The sequence below is a fragment of the Ceratotherium simum genome, chromosome 5, assembly GCF_057802395.1.
Source record: "Ceratotherium simum simum isolate JZ-2026a chromosome 5, ASM5780239v1, whole genome shotgun sequence".
NCBI lineage: Eukaryota > Metazoa > Chordata > Mammalia > Perissodactyla > Rhinocerotidae > Ceratotherium > Ceratotherium simum.
This window is the reverse complement of record NC_141904.1, coordinates 76,521,322-76,536,408: the sequence shown is the minus strand read 5'-3', so window position 1 is coordinate 76,536,408 and position 15,087 is coordinate 76,521,322. Positions and strand designations below refer to the sequence as shown.

Below are 15,087 nucleotides of genomic sequence, written 5' to 3'. Positions count from 1 at the left end.
TAATGTTTCACGGGCCAAATAATCGGCGACTGCTCAGAGTGCTGTGTCGAGGATTGTCAGGCTACATTTAGGTCGTCAGGAGGGGTGATCTTCTGTCACCAATACAGGCACAGAGTGGTGACAAGCATGCCAGGGTTTTGCCGCCCCTGACTAGTCATGCCTAATTTTTCAGTCTCCTCACCTGTAAAATGTGTGCTGTACCCCAAAGTTCTTTCCAGTTCTGCTACTCATGTTCTTCTGTACTCCATCAGCCCACCACAAAAGTGCTGAGAGTGAAATTGTGACCCATTGAGAGTTTATTTTAAGGTTGTTTTTAATTTATTACTCACTCCCCACTTTAGAGCTCTCTTCCCACTATTTCCTAAATAACATCTTCCTCATTTGGAACTGGGCTCATTAGCGTTTCCCCCCAGGTGCACCTCACTGCCATTATCTATGGCAAATCCCATTTCATTTACTGCCACCCTTTTCAGGAAGATGAGCTGATTAATATTACTACTCACCTTATAAATCCATTGTTTCTGGAATTGACTCCCCTGCTCAGTTTAGGATCATTAGTGAATTTAATCAATGCAGACTTTCCATTTTCATCAGGATGATTAATAAACATAATAGGAAGGCCAGGCCCCTCTGGGACCTTTTGCATGGCTCTTCCTTACCCCTTGAGGATGCAGCAATCATTATGCTCAGCTTGCAGTCTATCAGGCAACTTTGCTGCTACATTCATTTCCTTTAGACAACCTTCCTCCTCTCCTGCCTTGTCATATAAAAGGCACTCTGGAGCACTCCCCTTCCATTTCACTCCAAAGCCCCACTCAAATATCACCTCTTAGATATTATTAAGGCCACCTCCTTCATTTTAAGGTAAGGAAATGGAGGCCAGAGATACCAAATAATTCAGTGGTTATCAAACAGCCAAGAAGTGGCTGTTAATGGATCATTTTCTCAAATAGGTGACACAGGAGTCAATTAGCCAATTGGAGTAGATTCAATTAACTAATTAACCCATTATAGCCCAAGGTTATTGAATAGAGCATGAGACACAGGATGAGTAAGTTTTGATTGATGAAGAGAGGCTGGAGGAGACAGGACTGCCGTCCAGCTCCGGTTGGCAGGTCCCTGGACTGTCCAGAGGCTCAGAGGATGGCAGTTGAGGGGACAGCCAGCAAGCGTGTGCTCCCTGCCTGGCCTGAAACTGCCAAAGATTGGCCCTCTCGTGCTAGGATTTCCAGAGCATGGAACATTTTTTTTCAAACGGCAGTAGCAGTTTCATTTTATCAGTTCTCGTTATCAACTGCCCTTCCTCAACTGGCTTCTCTGTCTTATCTTATGAGCTAACTTCCCACTTTTCACAAGTCTTCCTCCTTTTTAAACTCTCTTAACTTCCGGATTCTTCTGTTCCTTTATTATCTCTGCTATCTCCTGTTTACCAAAACATTTGTCTCCTGACCCTGGTCTTAGCGAAGCTTTTCCTTTCCTGAAGTCCATCATCTTCTCTTCTCTGCCCTCCATGAAGCTCAAATGACATGCATGAAACAAATAATTATGAAAATAAATTTCCTACAGTTATGTCCTTCCCCATGGAAAAGAGTGTTATGTGAGTCCCCCCTGCGTTTATTTCCAACCATGTCATTGGTCAGGCTCAGTGTTCTGAGTCCCGCAGATCAGTGACGGGTCTTACCCACATTCACAGGCATTGCCTGTCAAACAGATAATTGGGCTTCGCCCTGACCTCACTGAAGGTCATATCTGAAGGCCAGGATCCATGCAATGGTACCAATTTACCAATTTTTAAAAAAAGATTTCTTGAAGCTTGAGATGTGTAGCACTTGCACCCAGAGGAGCAGAACAAGGCTGACCACAGTTCTCAGATCGCTCAGCCGTGCAGTCAAGGCTAACAGGGGTGCCCCCTGCTTTCCAGGGCACCTCCTTCCACAAGACAGGTTACTTATAGGAAATCCTGGCCTTGGCTTTCCTGTCACAGTTTGCGGGGGTTGGGGGTTGGTTCTTAGAGCTACATGACACATCCTAGAACTTGTGAGGACTTAATGAAAATAGGTTGAGGCAGAAAATCAGGAGGCATTTAAGAATTTGGGCTGACCGTGGCTTAGCGGTTAAGTGCGCGCGCTCCGCTGCTGGCGGCCAGGGTTTGGATCCCGGGCGTGCACCGGTGCACCGCTTCTCCGGCCATGCTGAGGCCGTGTCCCACATACAGCAACTAGAAGGATGTGCAGCTATGACATACAACTATCTACTGGGGCTTTGGGGGAAAAAAAATAAATAAAATTAAGAATTTGGGCTGAAATTGAAGTAAGGTTCCCACGGGGAAACTCTTGTGCCTTTGTCCTCTGACCTGGGGGACTGGGGTCATGGGCTGTGAATGTATGAGGAAGGCCAGTACACTGGCCCAGAGCACTGGAATCAAAAGCTGGAGGGGGTGGAGTCACCTTTGAGACCACCAAACGCATCTCCTTCATTTTACACTTTGCCAGTGGAATCACGACCCTGGTCCTACAGCTCCCACCCTCAGCTCTCTGACTGACTTCTGTGCCTGCACCCTCGTGCTCCTCTCTTTTTCTTTCTTTTTTCTTCTCCTCACTCTTTCTTTTTAAATTCTCTCACTGTGGTGAAACAGAGAGAAAACCAGGATAGGGAAAAATTGAAGGGGGAACATTGTAGAAGTCCCAAATTAGACTTCCCTAGCCTTCCGAAAGAATTTTGCAAATTCTAAAGCCTTCAGGAGGTAGGAGGTGGTTCCCTCTGGGTCAATAGTGACAAAAACTGGTTGAAAAATAAAAACAGTTGACCCAATAGCCTGAAAAACCCACTTGTGCTTACCTGAGACTGATAAAACTTGTGGTGATTCTGGATTTTCGTTGCAAATAGGGGATTTCAGGTTGGTAACATGGTAGTTGGTTTGGTCAACTGCTTCCTTTTACCCAGACTCCTGGGTTTCAAGGCTGGTTAGATACCTGGCAGCTCCATCACTTGTTCCCAGCACAGGGGAAGGACCACCTCACCCCACTGGTGGTGCCACTGGCCTGAAGGAGGGCTAGCAGGGAGCTTTCAGATTCTGTCCCCAAATGTCAGGAGGAGGAGTTCCCCCCACTGTGCTTTCAGGCATGGCCACCTCTAGTGGTGCCCATCCTGCTTTTCCACGCGTGAATTCCACCGCACGATGGGTCCGTCAGATGGGACCACAGCTTAGAGAAGGAGGGGCTCTACTACTGGGCCAGGCACTGTGCTAGGCACATTCACCTACATTATCTTGTGTATCTTCACAAACACAAGACTTTCCTAATTATACAGATTTATAGATTTTGAGAAAATAGATGCAGAGAGGTTAGGAAATGCCCAAAGTGATAGAGGTAGGAAGTGGTGGACCTGGGTCTGGAACCAAGCCACAGGACTGGCTCTACACCCTGTTTTCTGTGATACTTTGTCACTCCATTGGGTCATGGTGCCAGCCAGGGAGACGAAGGCAGGAAGAAGGGCAGTAGTGGCTGGGGCTTGTGAAAGAGGATGCTCAAGACCAAGTTGTCCATAGTGTTCATTTTAATATAGACCCTTGAGGGTTAGGGCCATAAATGCTTTATGCCCCTTCCTAGTCCTTAGCGTCTGGATTATTTGCTGTGTTTTTTCCCCCTCCAGGGCTGAGCTTATTACATTGTATTTTGAGGATTCTGACAGCACTCAAATTTTAGTCTTGCTTTGATGATTTAGGGAAATTATCTTGATGCCTTAGTTCCGACACAATGTGTTTAATCATAATAACTAACCTTTATTGAGCACCTACTGTGTACTAGCACTGCACTAAACACTTTACATGTATCATTTCATTCAGTCCTTATCCCTGTTTCACAAAGTAGGCAATGGAAGCTGAGGGGGACACCCTGCTCGAGGTCACCCTGGGACCAAGGGGCAGAACCAGGATTAAACCTCTTGTTTCTTGCTTCTGTGTGATGACTGCAGCCTCTGCAGCCAGCTTTCAGTTACATAGCAGGTTAATAGAACGAGCCCAGCAGCCCCTTACAGGGAAGAGAATTCTGGGTTGCTTGGGGGCCCCTGAAGATACACAGCCCTTGGTGCTGTGTGGGACAGCCTGTAAAGAACAAGAAAACGGCAAAGAGGAGTTCTCCATTCAACTTCATCAAGTCTAGTCCTACTGGGGAGATGCACCCCAACAGTGGGGCAGCGATCCATCCAGTGACTCCTGAACATGCACATGCACATACACACATGCACAGGGTCTCCATTTCCTCTCCATATTTTGGGTCACTTGAGCCCAGTTTCTCCAGATGAACATAATGCAAATTTTGTGCATTTTGCTCTGGGCCCTGGACTACTCTACATTTTGTCCACTGAAGCTGCATTTGCTGCCCCCTCTCTTTTTGTCTCCCTAAACCAGGTAAATCCCACAGCTGCTTGAAAAGCTCACCCACCCAAAAGGTTTTCTTCTGACTTGTGCTTGCATTGTGAGCCTGTGACCTAGTTGGGGTGTCCCTTCACAAATGATGAGCAGTGCCCATCAATTTGCTTGCATCTCCCTGCAATGAGAAGCAAGCCATAGGCAGCTTCATAGACTAACGCATTGGTGTTCTCTCAAATACCTAGAGCCCTGTTGGTGTCATCTGAACTTCACCCAGCACCTGCAGCTTTTATGAACACAGAGCAGGGATGCTTTATTGGAAGAGTCCCATCAATCTACTAATTAGCTCTTTTTCCTCAAAACCTATTGTTGAGTCTGAAATCAGACGCAACTGATTCAAAATCAATATAGAAGCACTGAAAGTCATACTTGTATGGACAATTTAAGGTGGAGCAGGCCTGCAAATCAAATTGATCTAAGAGTTATTAGTCTGAACGACATAGATCATAGAATTCTAGAACAAGAGGGGCTGCAACACCAGGAGGGGAGTGATTTGACAAAGCTCCCAAGGCAGCCAGAGGCAGAGCTGGGACTAAGTCAGGTCCAGCGCTTAGGTCTTTCTGCCCTCTTGGCTGCCACCATTTCATCCCACTCCTCCTTCCCCCCATATACACTCCCAGGTGATAGAACAGTAGCAGAATTTTCATTAGTTGGCTTATTATTGTCCAAGGGCAAATGGTTGAGATGTCCAAAACGACAGAAGCCAAGGTCACCAGAAACTATGGAGCTGAGCTCCCCAAATGCTCTAAACTGACACTGTAGGAAGAGCATCCAGGAATGAGGGCTTCTCCTCCTCAGAAGGACAGGCTTTGTGACTTCCTCTTTCTAAAACTCATTTCTTCATAACCAAATAGCAGTGCCCATCAATTTGCTGAAAAGAAACATCTGTGGCTTCTATTTTAATGGCAGGAAAAGCATTCTCCTTGAGTCAGAGAAAAGATTCTCGTTACCTGGAAATACTTGTTCTTAAGAAAATCTCCAGGGTCAGAGACCCCAGCTTTCAAATGAGTAATGTATTCAGGGGCCTCCCAATTTTTACGGTATTGAAATTCTTAATCATTTTTGACCCAAAGGATGTATTGGGATCTGTTCCCCTTTTCTACTTTCAGTGAAATCAGAGTAGATGCTAATTTTAATTATTTATATAACTGGCTCTCAAATTCTTTTTGTACTAGTAAATAACTGAACAGTAGATCATCAACAATAATTTCCATTTGGCAGGAATATGTGGAAGCTTTTTCTTGTACTAAATTTACCTGCCAGTTTGTTTCCTTCACGGTAAAGCTGACCTTGGCTCTGTTCTCTGGGGGTTAGTCCCGTTCTCAATAAGTGGTAGGAGAGTAGTTCTAAAGCACTTTGGGACACTGCAGAAGCCAGGCCAGGAGAAATGACTAATTTGCCAACTCCTTCCAGACAGCGAACATGACTTTGCTTCCCACATAGTACCTTGCATGCATCAATAACTTTTTTTGATTGAATGAAATAAAATCAGTTGCCTCTATATTTTTGCTAATTCAGTGAGAATCTTTGCTTATCAAAGTGAGAGCTGAAGTGAATAACTAGAGAGTGGTTTAACTGAAAAGATTTTTGTAATCATGGTCCGAAGTAAACGGTACTATTATCAGGACTTGACATATCAGGCTACGGGGTATTGCACAATTTGAGACACAAATGGGACTGAGTGTGGGACCCTGATAATATTTGCAACACTGCTCATTCTTTCTGCAGGACCCAAACTTTACCTGTCTGTTTAACCTAGTTGTAAACAGGATAACTTTTTTCCTGCTGACATACCTCTTGCTAAATTTGTATTCCATGTATATGAGGCTCGAGTTTCCGAATGTACTTATTAGGGTACTTGTATAATGGTTAAGAGTGTGGAATGGCAAGTTTCAGAGATGGAGAAATGAAGCAGGTGGAATCCCTTATTCAGGAAATCAGACTAGGAAATAAAGCAAGACAGTATTTGATTTGACAGTATTAGTTCACCCCAGTTGCTCTTTATATTAGCTATGAGCAAGTGCAGTAAAAACTAGGTTTAACTGGACCCTCAGTTATAATCTAGACTCTGAATATTAATTCTGGAACCACTGAGGATCTGTGGGATTTGGAAAAATAAAATGTTTGTCTTTCTGAGGCTCTGTTTTCCATCATTTTACAAAGTTAGGCTAACGCCTGTTTGTAGAATAATAGATATAAATACATAAAACTTTTTTTAATACTATGGTCATAGGTTTTTAATAAAGTGATTCAGTCCCAACTAGAGATTAGGAACATCAGGAGGAAAGGTAGTTTGCAGAGCAGACCCCTTCTATTAGGATGCAGCTTGCAAACCCAGCAATGCCCAGCAGTGGAGACACCACAACAAAACAGCGCTTCCCTGCAGGGAAGCGGTATCCAGCCGGGAAGATGATGCTCAGGAGAGTGTTCAGTGACAGAGAAATGCTTAGGATGTTTTCAGTGAAGTGCCTGCCTATCCAGTGTGTCCTCGGTTTGGGGATGGTGGAGAGGAATGGGATCCTGCACCGTGGTTGAGAGCATTACTGCTCAGCCAGTCCTAGGTTTGAATCCCAGCTCCCCCTCCTACCAGCTGCGTGTCCTCGGCTGACTTATTCTGCCCTTCTCTGCTCCAGTTTCTCCATCTGTAAAATGAGGATAGTAGTGCCCACCTTGAAGCATTGTTGTGAGAATTAAACTGAGAAGGCATGTTAAGCAAATTGCACAGTGTCCAGTACCTATGAGCAGTCAGAAAAAGTGATTATAAAGATATGTATAGAAAATAAGCTATTAGTTACTTCCAGTTACTGATGATTTTTATTTTATTTTTTTATACTTTACTATAACTTTTAATCTTTCAGCAATGGAAATATACTTTTCTAAAATCAGTTTTGTTAAAGGTAAGTGTACAGGACGTGACAATGCCCTGGATTGAGTGAGTGGGACTAGAAAAGGTGCTGGACTGGGAGGGATCTTAAGGGTCATATATTTTTCCACTCCTGCATTTTTTACAGATGAGGGAACTGAGGCCCAGAATGGCCACCTTCACAGCAAGCTGGGAATAGAACCCAGGTTTCCAGTCTAGGCAAGGATGGATGCATGAGACAAAAGCATGCCTCTCTTACATTTATGATTGGGTATGAATTAATGATGTAAACTGACAGAATGAGGAAAGGAGGCAAGGGCTGTAGAGAATGGGAAGAGTCAAAGTGACTTCCAAGGAGTCCAGTTTGGGAACTTGGAAGAGTGGAGACCAAGATGGGGAAGTTAGTGGGAGTAGTTTTGATGTGAAGAAGGGCATGAGTTTGGTTTTGAATGTTGCCAGCTTTGAGAAACATCCCAGTGGGCTTCAACTACGGGCAGTTTAAGATCTAGACCTGGAGCTGTGGGTCAGGGCTGGGCCAGGAATAAAGACCTGGGAGAAGACTGCATGGACTTAAAAGATGAAGCTATGCTAAACAAACTTTTCGAAGTTCAAAGAATAGACCGTGGTGGAAAATATCAAAGGGTCAAGGGGTGAGCTGAGAGAGTCAATTGAAATCAGAAAGGGGAAAGAGAAATGTCCTTGAAGAGGAATATTTAGGTAAAAGAGCCAACAGCTTGCTCTCAAGGTGGGCACAACCATCAAACCTGAAATTCAGGAGGGAGGTCAGGAAAAATAAAGTTGGAAAAAGAAACCAAGAGTCCTTTGGATTCAACTAGGAGGAAACCACTAGTGATTTAAAAAGTGGTTTCTGTCATGGGAAAATGAAGCAGCCTGAATCCCTTAGTCAAGAAATTAGGCTGAGAAATAGAGAAGGTATTTGATGATAGTTCGGAAAGATGGCAGAACAAAGTAATGGCTTATTCAAGATAAAGGACTCTATGAATATTTGAAAGCAGAAGGGAAGAGGTGAAGGAGGAGAGATTAAAGCTTTGAAGAAATAGAAAATAAAGCCTGAGCAAGAGTTCTCAGGAGGCAAAAAAGCAAGAGATCCAGGCAAAGTTGGACTTACTAGCATTAAATCCTCAAGACATCTCTCCCTCTTGACATGTTGAACGTTTTGGGTTTGAAGTATTTTGGAGCTTTTGGAGGTCTTAGGATATTTACAAGGACTTGAAAGTTCCACTTACATTCATTTCTCATTTTATAGAAGAAACTATTAAGGGACCTGTTTCTCTTGGTGCCATGTGGTTTGAACATCACGTCGGTACTTAGTGAAGCTGTCATCAAATCATTACCTGTGTCATTCTTTGCTTAGTGCTGCTCTTCTCTGACAGACTCTGAACCCCATGAAGGGAGAGCCCACATGAGTTCTTTTAACTGTCTCCCAGCAACTTGTCCAGTGCCAAACACACAAGAGCGTAATAAATATTTGTTAAATGGGTGAATAAAGGAATGAATGAGTGGCCTTTACCACAGAAAGGAAACTTGTATTCAGGGAGATAACTCAGGATTTGCATTATTCTCTGGAAGTGAATCAGGCAATTTAGCAAGTGCATTACCTCTTTAAACACCATTTGGTAAATGACCTCGGGATTTTCTATTTGGTTTTTTTTGACCTGGAGTTTTCCTTGAATGCATTTCTAGTACCTCAGAAAAAAAAAAAAAAAAATCACACACACTCCAAAGCTACTATCAAAGCCTACAGAAGAATCTGTCTCTGAGTGCAGATTAGAAGCAAATTTAACTAGGAAGTAAGGTGGCATGCAACGTATTTATACTGTACTGCCTTAGTGGCAATTTTCTTTTCCTTTCCAATCTGTGAAATGGGAATAATGGTAAGAGATGTTTTCAAGATAATTAAGATCGTAAAGAACTCACAGCAGAGTCTGATGCCTTTATTGTTAACTACGAGTGTTATTCCACACTTTACTTCCTCTAAAAGTTTAATTTCCAATTTTGTAAAACATTTTGATTGTAATATGATTAAGTTACTAAATAGGCTTACATTTCTGTAGCTTTTTCATCTAAAAATCTTACTACTTACCAAAAGCTGATAAGCTCCAAGATCTAAGTGACGTAGTACATAGAACATACTCCATAAATATCTACTGATTGATTAAATAATGCTTTAAGATTAAAAGTGGCCTCATTGCTGTTATTTTGTTTTACCTTCATATCAACTTTGTGAGATGGATATTATCCCTCCACTTTACAGATGAGAAATCTATGGCTCGGGAAGGCTAAGCTACTAGCCCAGCATCACCCAGTGCTGGCAACTCAAACCCAGGCTAGTCATTTCTCATATCTACTGCTAATCCTGCTCTGATTTCTTTCTTCATCAGGAAATGATGAACAGAAGCCCTGGACAGAATGGTTTCTTATTGTGCTTATAGCAACCATCTGCTTCCTCTTGTTAATTTTCTCACTCATCTGTAGAAAGTAGGTATTCTTTATGTTTGGGTGCTTCCAATGGGGTCTGAGTATTGAATTTTTACATTCTTGCTGTGCATCCATTGGGGTTCTTGTTATCAGATGGAATTTACAGCACTTGTGTGTCTTCTAGAAAGACTTTCCAAGATGAGTGTGAACCAAATCAAAAAGCGAGAAACACCAATAGGTGATTTACAGAAACTGGACAGAGCACTACATAGCCCTCAGCCATTACGAGCCCCTCCTTGAATCTCTCAACAGTGTATTCATTTCTGTGAAGGGTTTTACAGTCATGTTCTTTTGATTCTTTTACCACCTTCCACTCAGCACTTGGTTGCCTTAGTTGAGCCACCAGCACATACCTTTTACAGCTTGGGTAAAGGAAGGCAGCCCACCTGAGGCTGAAATCACCACAATGCCTCCCTCGTTATGATCCCCAATTATAAGGTACCAGCTCCCACCCTTGGCCTTCAGTCATCCGGCCCCTGAGTGGCTGATTGTTCTTAGGTCAAAGAATACAGATTCTAGAAATGCCGTGCAGATCTGGTGACCAGCCCTAGAACCTGCAAATTGTCCCACAAGAACTCCTCATCCATTTTAGCATTCAGTAAAACAAAGTGCCATTTAGGAGGCTTAAGAACACGTTCTGTCTTAGCCCTTTCATAATTTAGAAAGTGAGTTGTATTTTAAATTTTAAAATAGCTTCACTATTTTAAATGTTATATGCAGACAGCATCTATGGGTTTGGGGGGCAGCAGCACAAAGGAGAGGAAAAAGAAAGTAAACTCTGAGAGCCAGCAGTTGGGGAGGGGCTGCTAACCAGCATTGAAGGTAATGACAGGGCACCATCACTTGACATGGATAGCCCATTTTCAGAAATCAGTCCTGGTAACATGCACCAACATAAAGCAATTACCATTTTGTCTTTCTTGGATAATTCAGAGGCCCTATTAGAGCCTTGCAGTACCCTCAAGGTCTTCAACTATTATTACAATGGAGATATTTGGAAGTCTTGGTCAATAAAGATTTTGAATTTATAAAATGGCAGGTCCTGGGATTAACTAGGTCAATTTTTAGAGTAGATATTGAAGGACAAGAAAGGATGCTCTTGCTCACCTAATTCTCTGCTTTACTCTGTTTTCAGATGTCACTTATGGACCAAATTGTTTCCACCAGTTCCAGCACCAAAAAGTAATGTTCAAGATTTCTTTGTAACCACCCACTATGAGGTAATGTTGAAGGTTCTTATGATATGTCATATCTGCCCAGGGTTGGGTCACCAGGGATATGTCATTGGGTTATTGGTTTTCCATATTACAAGGCAGGGTCTTTACCCAGCATGCCAGATGCTTTTATGTTGCTTCAGTCATTCTGCTCTTTGGCTGATTGTTTTGTTTTAGATGTTCATTACTGTCTTGGAATATTGGAAGGGTCCTAACTCAGCTGAGCGTCCTCAATCAGTCAGACTTGAATCTTTTCTATCAGCCATCTCTTAACTGACCTTGGGTGATTCCTTCAACTCCATGAGCCCTAACTTCCTTTTCTGTATAGTAAGGAGCATAGATGAGATGTCCAATGTCCTATTTAGGTCTGACATTTTAAGAACCCATGTTTCTGCACGTGGGTACCCTAATCAATAAAGTTTTCAGAAGAATTTTTCCTAGTTCTTTAGTATAAAGAACCACAGAGAAGGCAAATGATTTCCCCAAATATGCATTTTCTTTGGCCCTATTCACCACTCAGAGCACTAAGGCCTAACCAAATGTTCACTTACCTATGGCTATCCAATTGTTCTAGCATCATTTGGTGAAAAAAATCATCCTTTCCCCCAGTGAACTGTCTTGGCATCCTTGTTGAAAATCAGTTGTCCATATATCTGTGGGTCTATTTCTGGACTATCTATTTGGTTTCATTGATCTATTTGTCTGTCTTTATGCCAGTACAATACTGTCTTGATTTCTGTAGCTTTATTGTAAACCTGGAGAGCAGGTAGTGTAAGGCTTCCAAACATGATGTTTTTTCCCAAAGTTGTTTTGGTTATTCCAGGTCCTTTGCATTTTCATATAAATTTTAAAGCCAGTTTATTAATTACTACAGACAGTGCTGCTGGAATCTTGATCAGGGTTGTGTAGTATTAGGCGTTAATTTCGGGAGAAGTGACATCTTAACAATGAGTTTTCCGACCTATAAATATGACATATCACTTTATTTATTTAGGTTTTTTAAATTTCTCTCAGCAACGTTTTGTGATTTTCAGTGTATACCTATTGCGCATTGCTTGTCAAATCTGTCCTTAAACTGAATGGTTATTTAGGATCAGGGATTAGCAAACTTTTTCTATAAAGACAGATAGTAGATATTTGAGGGCCAAACGATTTATCTCAATTATTCAACACTGCCATTGTAGTGTGAAAGCAGCCAGAGACAATGTGCAAATGAATGAGCTTGGCTCTGTGCCAATAAAACTTTATTTACAGAAACAGGTAACAAGCCAGATTTGGCCCACAGGCTCTAGTTTGCAGACCCCTGATGTAGAGCAAGCAATTTTCTTAACAAATTTAGTTTTCTCTCTAATAAAGTGACTCATGATTGGATGAATCAACTGGTGACTCATTGTAGGGACAGGAGATCAAACAGTCACCAAAATGAATTATTTCAATAAGCTGTGACCTTTCTTTAGAGTTTGTAGTTTGGGTGTTTGAAATGATTATAGACAACGATAGTTACTAACCTAGTGAAGCACAGAATTGAGGCTGGCAAAAGAATCACTCTGCCCTTAGTTCGATCCTTGTGTTCTCTTTTATCAGGGGAACAGCTGGTTTGCTCTTGTTAACCCCTAGCTTTTCCGGAAGGAGAGCGGGGCCCCAGTGTAAAACTTTCAGTTCATGTGAATCTGTGCTGTCAGTCTCTCCTCGCTCTAGCATACTCATCCCTAAGAAACTACATTTGATTTTAGCAGCAGACTGAAGTCATTTGTCCTGGTCTCTTAATGGAACATCTTAATGCTGGTATATGATTTCCCTACAGAGCCCCCAAAGACTTCCTTTAATATTTTGAGGTCGGTAAAAGAAACTGGCTTAAGAGCTTATTGTATAAGCTTGTGGTTTGTTGTTAATTAAAATCAAGTCATGTGTGCAAAATAACAACTTAGGGTAGACAAGCTGGGTTCTGAAAAAGCAAAGGATTAATGTCAGAACTCAGCAGTGCCAGGCTCCACAGGACAACGTACTCTCTTCTCACACTGTAAAGTTTCATGTCAAAACAGACCAGTGAGAGAGAGACAGAGAGATCAGGTAGAATTGAGAAAATAAAGAATATGAGAGCAAGTGCAGAGCTGACCACAGCTGGGCTACATGTGGTGGTGTCCCACCCTCTACCTCCAAAGGCAGAACCTGTCCAACTCACCCTTCGGGCCTCTGCTACAAGGATGACAAGGGGGCCCAGTGGTGCTACTGGCAGTGACAGTTTGGCAAACCACAGGGAAGCATTCAGCTAGTGGGAAAGGAAACCCTCTGCTTTGAATTACAACTTGCACCTCTGAGCTTGGTGTGGTTACCTGCAGCCCTGGGATTTGGAGGATAGCTGCCATCCCATGAGTCTCGTTAAGTGAGCTTTGCTTGTCCAAATCTGAGTTAGAAATTGTTCTTTGTTTCTACAATGGTAACCAGAGAAGGTTCCTTCCAAAATTGTAGACTATAGACTATTTAAGCACATAAGGCAGAGACTATGTATGCTGTTTTCTTCACTGCATATTCAATGCATAGTGCAGTGTCTAATGTGGAGTAGACACTAAAACGTATTGAATGAGTAAATGAGGTAGAGGAATATGATCTGGTACAGGTAGTATTTTTTGTCACAAATTTTCTAATTAATATCTGCATTATTTATAATAGCTAAAATTGGATATAACAAATATCCAAATTTAGAGGAACACTAGCTGTCCTTCCTACTCCCTGGATGTATGGAATATGATGGACCTACTAAAAATTATGCAGCCAGAGAATATATAACAATATAATTTAAAATATTATATGATGTTACATAGAAAGAAATCAATTTATAAAGCCATTTATCCATTTGCCTTCACATAACTGTAAAGATAACTTTATACCTAGGAAAAAAGGCTTATGAGAAACAGTGGGCCATGTTTGGGAGGTAGGTTTATGGGTATTTTTTTTTTTTGTCTTCTTCCTACTTGATTTTCTACATTTTATTCAGTGAACATTTACTATTTTTATAAGCAAAATAGACTTAAAACCAATTTTAAAGAAATCTGAAGAAAAAAAGTTCTCTAAAAGACATCTGAGGAAGAATGTTTTGTTTTGCAGAAAACTGGTTCCAATGAAACAGAAATTGAAGTCATAAGTTATGTGGAAGAGCCTGGATTTGAGACCCTAGAAGATTCCGTGTTTTGATTGTCACTGTCACATTCTCAAAATGAACTCACACTTACACGCCTCAGAGATAAGAAGAACAGGAACGGCTGTTTCTTGGCGAAGAGAAGTTCAGAATTTACTGAACGCTCAATTCAGCTGCAAGACAGAACACACAGACACATCTCTTAAACGTGTGGATGCCTCATCAAAATCTCTTCGCTCACTCAGAGCAAGTGACTGACTCATCTGACCATTCTGTCGTGTCTTTTCTCCCTACTCTGGTCAGGGTAGCACCTCCTCACTGCCAATCTTTGTGATTTGCATTACTTACCTCAAAGTTTTTTGTGCAAGAGACAGTTTTTAAGGCTGAAGTCAACTGTATTTACTGCTGGAAGTGCTGGTTTGACTGCTGAAACTGCCAATAGTAACACAGCTAAAATCTCAGGAAGAAAGCATTTTGCATCAGCCTGGAGGGAATCATGAACTTGGATTCAAGACTGTGTTTCCCATAACAAGTGGGAGCCATGGTGCTTTTTTTTTCCCTGAGTTCCAGAATACTTTTTCTTTCAAGTGTGTGTGCATGTGTGCACACACGCACATAAGCGAGAGAGAGAGAGAGAGAGAGAGATTACTTTAAGCTCCAGAGGCATGGTCTAGGTAGCATCATTTGAGGCAAATTAATTTAAAAACAAAGAGCTAGTACATCACTCTGTACCAAAAGAGAGGACAGGATTTTTTTGTGTGTGTGTGAGGAAGATTAGCCCTGAGCTAACATCCGTTGCCAATCCTCCTCTTTCTGCTGAGGAAGAGTGGCCCTGGGCTAACATCCGTGCCCATCTTCCTGTACTTTATATGTGGGACGCCTGCCACAGGATGGCTTGATAAGCGATACGTAGGTCCACCCACGGGATCCAAACCCACAGACCCTG

At 42.2% G+C, this 15,087-nt stretch overlaps 1 protein-coding gene across 1 annotated transcript in view; it reads left to right on the top strand.

Moving 5' to 3' along the window:
• The window catches only part of IL5RA (interleukin 5 receptor subunit alpha), a 33,687-nt gene extending 19,450 nt beyond the window's left edge, over positions 1–14,237 (top strand). Inside the window, exons 9-11 of the mRNA XM_014796746.2 lie at positions 9,695–9,791; positions 10,927–11,011; positions 14,111–14,237. Coding sequence (XP_014652232.1) covers positions 9,695–9,791; positions 10,927–11,011; positions 14,111–14,197 — 269 coding nt within the window. The 3' untranslated portion in view covers positions 14,198–14,237. The remainder of the gene's footprint in view (positions 1–9,694; positions 9,792–10,926; positions 11,012–14,110) is intronic.
• Positions 14,238–15,087: the final 850 nt, after the last annotated feature.